The sequence below is a fragment of the Magnolia sinica genome, chromosome 19, assembly GCF_029962835.1.
Source record: "Magnolia sinica isolate HGM2019 chromosome 19, MsV1, whole genome shotgun sequence".
Taxonomy (NCBI): domain Eukaryota; kingdom Viridiplantae; phylum Streptophyta; class Magnoliopsida; order Magnoliales; family Magnoliaceae; genus Magnolia; species Magnolia sinica.
The window spans coordinates 7,200,321-7,213,403 of NC_080591.1; the positions used below are offsets into that span (position 1 = coordinate 7,200,321).

At 40.6% G+C, this 13,083-nt stretch overlaps 1 protein-coding gene across 1 annotated transcript; it reads left to right on the forward strand.

The window, feature by feature from the left end:
• Nucleotides 1-668: 668 nt before the first annotated feature.
• LOC131234938 (alpha-1,3-arabinosyltransferase XAT2-like) lies at nt 669-3,278 on the forward strand. Its single transcript, XM_058231942.1, has 3 exons — nt 669-1,037; nt 1,776-1,850; nt 2,082-3,278. Exons 1-3 carry the CDS (start codon nt 890-892, stop codon nt 3,263-3,265), a joined length of 1,407 nt encoding a protein of 468 aa, XP_058087925.1. The 5' UTR covers nt 669-889; the 3' UTR covers nt 3,266-3,278.
• The last annotated feature ends 9,805 nt before the right edge of the window (nt 3,279-13,083 follow it).

Below are 13,083 nucleotides of genomic sequence, written 5' to 3' on the forward strand. Positions count from 1 at the left end.
ACATCCACAAGCAGTCACACGTGCAAATACGAAACGCGTACGAGAGAACTGAGCTTTTCATGAGACTAGAAATAATGCTTACATCTTCTGCCTAAAAGAATCAAACAATTTCACTCTTCAGGTGCGCCACAACGTACAGAGTAAATTAACTGTTAAACTTTTTTGTTTCGATACGCTGTGGCCCACTTTAGGTGTAAAATGTCCTGATTTTTATACCAGAAGATCTAAACAGTCTAGCCAACCTAATGGAAAGCTCAGATCTCACACACGTGCCTCATGAGGAAGTGCAGAAAACTTCATATTTAGAATATCATACAAAACTAACTTGGTGCACAACAAGGTAGGACCTACACTTGCCACAATCACAACCATTAATAATCATCATGGTCAAGCAATCATCAGAACCGTCTGATCACATATGTAGGACCCACATCCTGCATTTAACTTCCATGCAGGTGATTGTACCATACCACTTCTCCCCCCACCCAAATTCCACCACCCTCAAGTGAGTGGTTAGAAGATGATAGTCCTCACCCCAAAAAATGGGTGAAAAAGACTCGGTGTATGCGCGTGTATTATAAAAACACTGGTACGAATCTCTTCAGTGCATCGATTGTTTTCTAAAAAGAGGCCACAGCCGGCAGATACACCATCAAAAGTGTATATAAAACAAGGTGGTTGTGTCAACAGTCAACCATGATGTCCTTTTCATCCATTTCATTAGGCAGTACGTGGGAAGCATTAAAGGGATATATACCATAACTCCTAGTGTATATCCCCCATTGCATGCAGCTTGTTTGAAAGGTGTCCTTAATCCATGTAGAGAGGTTTTAATGCCTGGCTATTGCTTCTGGTCTTCTTCCTAATCTTTGTATCTTGAAAGAGAAGAATGGCCGTCCAATACGACGTACGGTTCATCAAGAGCTTTGGCCGCTACGATCAGACGAAGATTGGATATGGAGCGATCGTTGGGTGTTTGCTCATCTCCTTGAGTTTTCTCGCCGTGTTTAGGCCTTATTTGAGTCCTCGGCCGATTAGTAAGTCTCTTCTAATCATTTTTTTCTTTGGAAGGTGTAATGCATGTGTGCTTGTGGACACTGGGTGGAATCGTGGCCGTTAGATGGGTGTGGCCCATATCATTGGTTGCATGCCGCCAGTGAACCCAATGGCTTTCATGATTCATAAGTATTTTCTAATCATGTTTTCGCATGCTTAATTTTATTAGAATGTATAATGTGTCTGTGGGCATTGGGGCGGAACTGTTGCCGAATGATCATGGCCATTAGATTGCTATTGTAGAATCCATTAGGTGGGCCACACATGATCATTGGCTTAAATTTGACCGTTGGATTATTTAGATTGAGCAATTCAATGAGCCCTAGTTGTGATCATTGTAAATAAGTTTGGAATGGGACAATTGAATTGTCTGTGTTCCCTATACATTCAGTTATTTAAGCCGGATATAGAAACCTACGATAAGGAATGAAGGGCAAGAAAAGAACCTAATGTCATGTATGATTCATAAATCTCTTCTATTCATGTTTTCATTGCACTGTATAATGTGAAAGTGTGGGCTCAGAGGCAGAACTATAGCCTGATGATCCCGGCCATTGGATTAGTATTTATCTCATGATTGTTATGAATTGTGGCCCATATCATCGATCGCATGCAGCGGAATGAACCCAATGGCTCATATAGCTCGGCAGTGGACATGGTGCAGTTAGAAAATTGATTAAGCGTAATTGAAGTTTTACTGATCACCGTCGATTTTTCAGTGAATCTGCGGTTGTCGATGGGTGGGGACTTATCCATGTTGATGATTGAAAACAAAAGCGGCTCTCCCCAATTAGGTAAGGCATTTGAAATTTCGGATTGGAACAAGAATGCTAACAATATGAAACTTGCCGAGTTTACTCAGTTCCTGCCTCGTATTTGAGACCACTTGCTGAATTAAGAAGGATATTAACTGAAAAAACGTCAAACCAGGCGACTCACCTGAGTTGACTCACTGAGTTTGACAGGTCTAGCTTTTCTTTATAATCATGCATTGATAATGTCCTTTTTTCCCGTCCTTTGTGAAGCTGGATCGGCCGGAGCGATGCGTGAGAGCAAGCTGATATGCAACATTACCGACCCAAGATCAGATCTTTGTGAAATGGATGGAGAGATTAGGATTCGTGGCAATTCCTCTAACATCTTCATTGTTCCATCTCAAATTGGTATTTTGGCGGGAAACGAGTCTTGGAAGATCAAACCTTATGCTCGAAAGGGTGATGAAATTGCAATGCGGAATGTTCGGGAATTTTCGTTGAGATCGATGGTTGGCAATGAAGAGAGTCCCAATTGCACTCTAAATCATGGCATCCCCGCTGTTGTTTTCTCCATTGGAGGGTATACAGGCAATCTCTTCCATGATTTCACCGACGTGCTGGTCCCACTTTTCGTAACGTCCCACCAATTCCACGGCGAAGTACAATTCCTCGTAACTGATTCAAAATCTTGGTGGATCAAAAGATACAAACCCATACTAAAACAATTATCGAGATATGAGATCATCGACTTCGATAGGGACCGCACGATCCATTGCTTCGAACACACAATAGTGGGCCTCAGAAGTCACAAAGAGCTAAGCATCGATCCATCCCGATCGCCAAATGGGTATTCCATGTGCGATTTCCGCGGATTCCTACGGACCACATACTCATTAAAAAGAACAGATGCAATCAAGTTCGACCATCATCAAGAAAAGAAACCGCGCCTATTAATTATATCTCGCAAGCGATCCCGATCATTTACCAATGAACATGAAATAGTTGAAATGGCCCAAAGCTTGGGGTATGAAGTGGTGGCCACGGAGGCGAATCTGGGGATGAACATGTCCGAATTTGCGCAGGTTGTGAACTCATGCGACGTGATGATGGGCGTCCACGGGGCGGGCCTCACTAATCTTGTTTTCCTCCCAACTAATGCAGTGTTAATCCAAGTGGTTCCTTTGGGTGGATTGGAAGGGTTTGCAAGACTTGATTTTGGTGTACCAGCAATGGACATGAAGCTAAGGTACATGGAATATAAGATAGGAGAGGAGGAGAGTACACTGATAGAACAGTTCCCACGGGACCATGCAATATTCAGGGATCCCATGTCAGTAAAGAGGAAAGGGTGGCCAGCACTTAGGTCTGTGTACTTAGATAAGCAAAACGTGAAGCTTGATGTAGGTAGGTTTAAAAGCACTTTGTTAGAAGCTCTTAAGCTTCTCCATCGCTAGATTGATATCTCTTCTTCTTCTTTTTTTTCATTTATATATCAATTTTAAAATTGTTGTTCTTTTTGAGTGATGCCCGTGGTGCTGAATCTAAATATATGAAAATTCAACTCAAATTTGAAATGCAATTGAGGTGAGTTGACTAAAAGTTAGAGGTGAGCATTTCCAACATTGTTATCTTTCTAATATTATTTAATGAGAAATGCTCAAGTGGTATGATACATCTGTTTTTTTAGCTCATTTTAGGGCATGAGCCCAATAATGAATCAGATCCAAAATCTCCGGTGGACCACACCTTAGGAAACCGTTATTGAATGCCCACCATTATAAAAAATGTTCCTAAGGCCTGCCGTAATGTTTATTTGCCATCCAGCCTATTGCTAAGGTCACACGGACCTGGATGAAGGGAGATTTTTTTTAAAAAATAAAATAATAATAATTAAAAAAAAAAAAACATACAAACAAATATCAGCTTGATCCAAAACTTTGGTGGCCCACAAGAAGTTTTTAATGATCTACCACCATTGTCCTATGGAATGGTCCACCTGAAACTCGGATTTGTTTCTTTTATTTGCTCCGTTTTTGAGATTGTGCCCTAAAATGAGCTGCCAAAACAGATTAAAGTGATTATTTTAGAATCATAAGTAATACATGACAGGCCCTAAACAAAATAAATGGATGAAATTTGTTGATGATGGGATAAGTTCCCTGTTTAAAGTACTGTATTAAACAGCCGGTCACTCATGACAAGGGACATGGTTCACATAGATTTTATAGATAGCTAGGGATCTGAACTCAAGTTCAGCCGAGCTTGTACTTGTATCAGGTCCACAGAGGATACAACAACTCGGTGTATTTGGGGGAGCAAAATATGACTGGACTGGCAAGATAAGAAATCTCTACCGCCCACATACTGAAAAGAAATAGAATAGACCATCACTCTAATAGAAGTAGAATGATTTTTCAGCAGGCTTATATGATATAAAAAATATTACATATTATTTTGGTAGACTTATATAGCCTTTTTGGCACATATCCCAATGGATTGTTTGAGAGCATGTAGTTGATTTGCATTAGAAACCATGCAGAATGAAATTCATGTGAATTGATATCACATGGACTTTTTGTGTTTTCAAAACAACAGGCTTCTGGTTTGAATTCAATTCACAATAAATACACACTCCTATATATTATTAATTTACACCAATTACCACCAAATACATGCTTCCAAACAACTGCTATAGCATTCTCGCTAGAGACCATACTGAAAAGATGGATTACTTGTATAAAGTAATTAAAATTACAAAACTTTCATCAATTGAAGTTGAAGGGCCACACGCATAGTGGTGTACATCGAGTCGATCTGAGTTGAGCTGGCCTCAGCTCAACTCGGTTCGACCACTAGATGACCTCAACTTGAACTCGGCTCAGCTCGGTCGTTGAGCCTGACTGGTTAGCTCGGCTCAGTTCAGTCAGCAACTCAAGCCAATATGAGCCGAATTCAAGCCATAGCAGCATTTTCATAAACACCTGTACTGTACCTTCAAAATCTCACTGTATTTGAGACAGCACCAATGGTTTTATAGGTATTTTATCAAACACCTTCTAAGCAACATAAAACATTAAGAAAAAAGGGTGTTTGTTTCATATGCATACCTTCTTTGTCACCAGCGACACTTCTTTGAGTCATTTCATCAAACTCTTGGTGAGCAACATCATTATCAAAGTAACCTAGTCGCTGAACTGGTTCGATCGGAGTTTGATTTGAGTTGGGTTCAATCTGAGTCAAGTCGAGTTGGGGCCATCTTGAACCCGGCTTGAACTCATTTTTGAGCTCAAAAATTCAGCTCGACTCGGCTCAAAATCAACTTCGAGCCTCTTCGAGTCGAGTCAAGCAAGCTAACCAAGCTAGCTCGATTAGCGGACACCTCTACACACACATCCTATTTTCCAAAGGAGTAAAATTAGGCCAAACATTGCTCCCAATATGCATGGTAAAAATTAATAATTATAATTATAATTAATTATTTATTTATTTATTTTTATTGGTTAAAATTTAGTAAATCGCATACACCCACTAATTGATGGTTCAATCTAGACCCGTAAATTGATGTGCCACCTCGTGATGGGCCATTAGTCAGTCAGCGGCGAGTTTATAATCATGCTACCATTGATCCATACCTTTTTTGACGGTCTAAAAAAATATGGCCCACTGAATGGACGGCGTAGAAACCCAAAGAGTTCTAAAGAGATGCCATTTAATAAATGGCACCAGAAGTGCACCAAAAATATATACCATGTAACCACTTTATTTTGTGCCAAGATTGGTTGAATATATAAGAGACTATTGTTCTATAAAATATTGCAAGTTAGACGACCTACCATGCATGAATGTCAACGTGCCTCAAAGGTGGCAAACGGGTCCATGGAAATCATGTGGACTATTGGCCTCCAGGAGGATTTATAAGATCCCTTATTCCATACTCGGGTTTTAGTTTCTGACCATTGGGGCCCATGGCTAACTAATCCGGACCATTGGTCCGTTGCATGCCACCATGAAATAGACCATGACCAAAACCTTCCCTAATGTAAGATCCAATCCATCAATTTTTGTAGTTATCTTTTCAACCGTTTATTTATAGGCTACAGATCTGAATGTTAGGATTGTCCTATTTAGGAGATTTTGTGGTTATCGTCCATCCAAGATGAGGCCCAGAAGACATATGGTTTGGATTACTTAACCATGTGCCCCATTTTTCAAATCTGAGAATCCCAATGTACCGTGTAAAAGTCATTGGGTCGAGGAAACTACAAAACGTGTGGACCTCTAGATTCTCTCTGATTGGTGAGGTATTACATCCCTTTCATTCATGATAGAAGGGTTAGCTTGTCTCTTTCACCATGGAAATTATAAGTGGAGGGTGCCAACCTGCCGTGGTCCATGGCAACCGTTGGATTCGTGGTGAAAAGGGTTCGTGGAGATTCAATGGACGGTGCGGATCGTTCGATCGTGCGACCACATGGGGACCATGTATGGATGGGCACAGCAAAGTTCTGTGAGCCCTCCACGTTGTCTGAGGGGCATCTACTCCGTCCATCAGGTGCATCCTATATCCTAATTCATGAGGACAAACAACGGAGGAGATCCACTACTGAAGTGGGCCACACCAACGTGAACAATGGTTATGGGAAGCCAACTGCGTAAAACAGGTGTCGTAGACGATTCCGGTCCAGGGAGAGGTAGAGCATGCACGTATACCATTGGCCATTGGAGGCCACAGCACATACATGGTGGGACCCACAAGATGGACGGTCTCGATGTTGCATACACGTGCCAACTTGGTATACTTGGGAAGAATCAGTGTCGGTCATGGGGTGGTCCCCATGGTTCTTACTTCCTCAATTGATGAAAAGGGTTAGCTTGATGGTTATGATATTCAAAACATGGACATCTATGATGGACGGTCCCGATTGAATCATCACCCCACCCCTTCAACCGTCGCGGAATGGCTCCAGCAGATTCCGGTCCTCTCGGTTCTACCGGATCATCTATTCGATGTGCTGGGGGAATATGACCACTCGTACGCATTCACGCTGCCACTGTACACGTGGCGTACATATAGTTATGACAGCATCCAAATGCCCTAATCGTGGGACCCACAGTAGTGGATCATATCCTCAAAATCAGATTGATATGACACTCACAACATCCTATTAGGGGATGTTTGTTTGTTGAATATGGGCCGTTAAATACTGTCGGCCTTAACCGTCCGATTTCTGTCCATTAATCTAACGGTTATAATTGTCTTTAAGTTTAGTTTCTGGTCTGGAATGGGTCCCAGTATTTAAACCATTTGTAATGGGCCACATATATGCACGCTCTCTCTACCATTGAGCCATGGGTAGGAACCCAACTGCTACATGGGTAGGGGAGTTATTAACACCCTGATCCATATCTGAAGTGATAGATTGGGTGAAAGATACCTCGTTTCAACACTGAGGTCTCGGTATCGATCCCTAGTGGGGGTGGCTAACAGTGAAGTGTGAACTGCCAGTGGGTGTACTAACAAGCTAACAAAAAAAAAACGAAGTAGGGGAGTTATCAGGTACTCTGGCATCACATAATTTTCATTGTTAACCATCAAATAAATATCCGCCAATCCAATGATAGCTTTTGATTATCGATACATCTAGACTGGGACCCATAATTTGGACAGTTTGATTTAAATTACTTGTACATTACCCATGCAATTTCTAAAACCTGCGTATCATCCATCATACTCTTTCAGAGCATCAAACTTGCGTATCAAGCAAGGCCCAGGTCAATGTCGATCCGACCCCGTCCCTTGGAACGTTAATCGTCTGGGCCTGGATTTTAAGCTGATTGGGTTGGGCCTATGAGATTGGATTGTTCACAACTTTTGATTTTTATTAATTTGGGTGGGCCCAAAATACAGTACACTACATAAAATAAAATAAAAAGCCCACTTACGTCACTTTTTTGAATTAACATGTTTGGGTAAGTCTTATTTTCTCCGTCAAACTAACCAATCGTGCTGAACCCAACCAACCCCTTCATGCTGGCCCAATAGATCTTCCTGCCAGATCGATGGCTTGATGTATCATAGACGTTTAACAGGCAGATGGGCATGTAGGGCTCTCAAGGGCTGTACACTGGCCCAGCAAAATCAAAAGTTTGAGTAGTCTGACCCAGGTGGGCCTGACTCCACCAGTTAAAAATATAGGCCCAGACACGTATTGAGCTGCATGTTTCATGCAGTAGGGATACTGGGATTCTCATCCTTGGGTCCTAGTGTATTTATGTGGGGCCCACTGCTTGGTGATCAAGACCATCGGTATTGGGGAGAGCTTGCAAGCAGCCATGGCAGGTAGAGTCGCAATGGCCCGTGTTTGAGCTGCTCCAGGCCCATACTGACATGACGTATGATGTATGCCTAAGCTTGGACCAAAAAAAATTAGTATGGCCCAGTCCTGATACAGCCTGGCCCAAAAAAAAAAAAAAGGATCAAATCACTATTTCCAGGGAGTTTTATTAATACATTGACCATATAGAAAAGAGGTGTTATCAGATACATCGGGACTAATTGTAATACGATGTGTCAAGACTTTAGCCTTTGATAGTCTGGGCCATCTTCCAGTGATCAAAATCGTTGATAGAATTCTTACTTTGGACGGTGGAAATCAAACATCTAAAATCAAACAGTTCGGAACATTTCAAAAAAAAAAAGAAAAAAGAGTGAAGAAGGCCGAATCTAACAATAGAGTCTCATCTTATCCCAACACATAGGGATGAATTGGAGCAAGCAACTAGGATTTAGGTGACCCAATTGACCCAACCTGAAATGGGTTGGGTCAGGTTGGTACTATGACAGAAAGTAATTTTTTTTTTTAAAAATAATTTTAAAATTTACAATCTAAGAAATTTTGTTTAGACATTCTCAAGTTTTTAATAATCAAAATCAAGATATGTGTTGCCTAACTGGTGATTGTAGTGGCATACATGTAAAATACAATGTGTGATTCATGAAGCCAGGCTAGTTCTCTGGGCTGGCTAGGTTGGGCTAAAATTACTTAAGCCCATCTCGGCCTAAAAATCAATCGACCATACATGCTAGGCCCAATTTGTCCATGAACCAAGCTAATAAGTTTGGGCTTGGTCCAAGGTTGGGCAGTCCTCACCGACCCACCTACACAGCCCATTGCTAACCCTGGTAATAAGGTTCTTGATTCATCTATTGTGTTGTTGTATGAAATGGGGAAGTACTTTGACCGGATCTTTTGCATTTTTACAATTGAACACTGAGCATGGAGACTTAATTTTAGTTTTCCTATTCATTCTCTTTTCCAGGCCACCAATCAAGGGCATGGATCCCAATCAACAAGGTTGTGATGTCACCGTGGACTTTTTCCTACTCTTTTTTTTTTTTTTTGGCATGTTTTGTCAGGTGGCCTTATAAACACCCCTACCTTGAGCCTACGAGCTGATGAGGATGGACTCATCTAATCCAGTTAGCCCTATCAAACCTAGCCAACTCGCAGTGCTCACTTTAACCTTAAAAATCTAAACCCAGTCAACTCACTCAATCAAACCCAGTTGACTCGACTCAATGGACTCACCCAATCAAAACAAACCCTTATTAAGATAAACTCACAATGACTATGAGACTACACACCCTACATGTGGCGTCCCTGCCAATATGTGGCAAGTTACGCCTTGCTCTTCGCCCGCCACATGTGTCGCCCGCTACATGGCGGCTCTCCTACCTTGGTAGGAGAAGATGCAAAACATGTGGGGTTGTTTCGAACTGAGCTACAATCGTATGAAAGTACAAAATGACTATGTTGCCCCTCCTTTGGGATAAAATTTACCATCTTACCACTCCATCTAACTATTGCATTAAATCCTTTTTACCCTTAGCTTTCTCAAGAATTACCGAAATATCGGGCTAGGAGGCTATAAATGGACCCCTTCCCTTTCATTCCAAATCACTTACTAACCAACCAATCCATATCATTAATCCTTAGAAGTAGTCCCAAGTGATTCTCCATCCCTCTAAGAAGAAGATGGGGTAAAAGGAAATGAGTCTAACCTAAGTTAACCCAACCTAGCACATCCTCTAGCCACCCGAGCAATCCAAACCCAAATCCTAAGTTACTCAATTCGACCCTTCCAACCCAACATTCTCTCTGAGCATATCCCTTCGCTACCAACCTCACCTTATACCTATCATGTTTCTTCTTAAAGATCCACTTCCACGTAATCATTTTACGGCCAACGGGAAGCTTCGCTAGCTCCCATATCTCATTCTTGTATAAGGAGTCCATTTCATCGTCCATTGTTGTTTTCTACTTTTCGACATATGGCTCATTATGAGCCTCCCGAAGAGTAGACGAATCTCTCACATTTATAATGAGGGCAAATGCGATATTTGAATCATACATGTATCTCGTCGGTAATTTACAATCATGTAGCGAATTCCTTCTCACAGATGACTACTCTACCTGCTTTTGTACCTCTATCTGTGTACCTATATCTACATGTGTCTCATGTCTGTTTAACCAAACCTCTACAACTAACTTTTTCAGTTCTTTGTGCTCATCCTTACGGAGCAAAGATCTTTCATCAAATTTGACATCACGACTAATGATAATTTTTCATGTAACCCGATCATACAGCATATACCCTTTCACACCATCACCATAGTCGACAAAGATGTATTTCTTATCCTTTGGTCCAACTTGTCTCTCTCAACTGATGGTACATGAGAGCAAGCATCACAACTAAATACATGCAGTCCTAAGTAGTCTACGTGTTGATCACTCCACACTTCCTCTATAATTTTACATTCAATGGTCATAAAATGGGGCCAATTCACCACGTAACAAGCCGTGTTAACAGCCTCATTCCATAATTCCTTACTCAACCCAACATTATTGATCATGCATCGGGCTAACTCCAAGAGAGTTCGATTCATTCGCTCAATCACACTGTTCTGCTCTAGTGTGAGGCGCATTATGTTGTACCTCACGATCCATTTATCTTTATAATGCCTATTGAAATTTTCATAAATGAATTCCCCATCGTTTATCTATCATTAATATATTCACTTTTCATCATGTTTGTTTTTCCACCATCTCCTTCTACTGCTTGAAGTAAGTGAAAATATCAAATTTATTTTTCATAAAATAAACCAACACTTTTCTAAAATAGTCGTCAGTGAATGTGGCAAATCATGATGACCCTCCGCCAGAAACCATGGATAGCGGCTCCCATACATCAGAATGCACATAATAAAAAACACCCTTACATGTTTACCAAACTTGAAAGATAATATCAAATGTTTACTATATACAATGCTTGCATATATTAAAATCAATACTTTTAAATATTAGAATTAAACAATGGTAAGAAAGTATCTTCATACCTCGTTTACTCATATAGCCTAAACGTGCATGCCCCATACGTGCAGACATGAAATTTACTAGAGACGATGCGGCTCCACCTGATGAGGTGATCCTGATCAACCTGTAAAGATTTCTGTTATGTTATGCCTTCATGACTATGAGTACTCCATTTGAAACTTTAAGGATATGATCAAAATTAGTGAATCTACACCCGAGTGCCTTGAGTGCTCCCAAAGATATTAAGCTTTCCCCAAATTAAGAATGTGTCTCACTTCGGTCAAGATACGCTCAATGCCATCAAATATCTCGATGCACACCGATCCAACACCAACTACTTTACATTCATTATCATTGCCTATAAAGACTTGTCCGTCATCTCACTCACTGTAATTAGTGAACTAACTCCGATGAAGGGTCGTGTGGTACAAAGCCCTTGTATCCAAACTCCATTCTTCATCGAAGTATCCAGATTTCGATACGGTGAGCACGTCACTACCGTTCATCTCCTCGTTGGATTCTGCTGTGTTGGTCTCCACAAAAGAAATTTCTGAAATTTCTTTTCTTTCCTTGAGATTTGTGCAATTCTTCTTCATGTGCCCGGACATCCCACAATTCTAGTACGTCAACTTGCTTTTGCCCTTGTCCTTGGATTTGGACCTAAATCATGGAGATCTACGGTCCTGCTCAGAATTTCTCCCTCTCGTAACCAGTGCATCTATAAAGGCACCTATATCACCACTTTTTTCTCATCGCATTAGATCGAAGGGCTGAGATGATGATATCGATAATAGTGGTAGTTCTACTGGTGCACGACGAGTCATTGAACGACTCATACGAAACAGGGAGAGAATTCGATAAGATGCATGCATGATCCTCGTCTTTCATCATTTATTTCACATTCAGCAATTTATAAATTAACTTACTAAAGTTACTAATATGGGCATCAACATCAGCCCCATTTGCCATCTTTAGATTGAATAACGGATACTTCAAGTACAAACGATTCTCAAGAGATTTATTTGCATAGATATTATCTAACTTCGCTCATGTACTCACTGTAGTTTTCTATCTCATGATATTATTTAGGACCCCATTCGTTAAATACAATCTGATAGATGTTCTCGTTCATTATATGTTATAGATTTCGATTGCTTTTCAAGGAGAGCATCGTCCAATCCTTGCCAAATTAGGACACTGATCATCTTGACCTTCCATAGTTCATTTTTTTTTTCCAATATATTTTTCATTTCAAACTTTTGATTAGAAGCCATCGATACTATGCCCTCAGATTCAATCTGCTTCCCAATGTAAGCTATGGTACTACTTGTTGGGGAACCGCGTGAAAGCACACAAAGATGAATCAAGCAAAGTACTCCTATCGCACAACCAAGTTTAAAAACACATAAACCTAATTTTACATGAAAAAACCCTTGCAAGAAAAAAATCCTGACACAAAATGGCCGTAATGTACTATGAAAGCAGGAAATCATAAGAGATGGAAATTACGGATTCGAATAAGCCTTGAATCTCTCTCACAAGCCAAGTTATGCCCTTGAAACCCTAATGAACAAATTTAAAAAACCTATAACACCTCTCTTGCTACCCAAATCTCGATTACACTCGAGATATATAGTATAAAATCGTATCACAATCGGAATATGAAACAAATCTTGTACTTATGCAATTTTATGCATGCGCTTGATGACACATTCGATGGAATTTAAATGACATCGAGAAAGCACAAAAACATTCCAACAATAAAACATGAATTTTTTTAGATTTTTCTGATAACATAAACATCTACTCAATGTTACCGAGTAGTCTGTTGATATCATCAACAGACGCTGCCGTTTACAGATTTGAGACATCGACAACAAATGTCCCTCATACGCTAT

What these genes read in the sequence shown, in the direction of transcription:
- LOC131234938 (XM_058231942.1), top strand. Translation starts at nt 890, where the DNA reads ATGGCCGTCCAATACGACGTACGGTTCATCAAGAGCTTTGGCCGCTAC. An exon ending in TTTGAGTCCTCGGCCGATTA is followed by an intron (nt 1,038 to 1,775) that starts GTAAGTCTCTTC and finishes TCGATTTTTCAG; the next exon opens with TGAATCTGCGGTTGTCGATG. An exon ending in AAGCGGCTCTCCCCAATTAG is followed by an intron (nt 1,851 to 2,081) that starts GTAAGGCATTTG and finishes TCCTTTGTGAAG; the next exon opens with CTGGATCGGCCGGAGCGATG.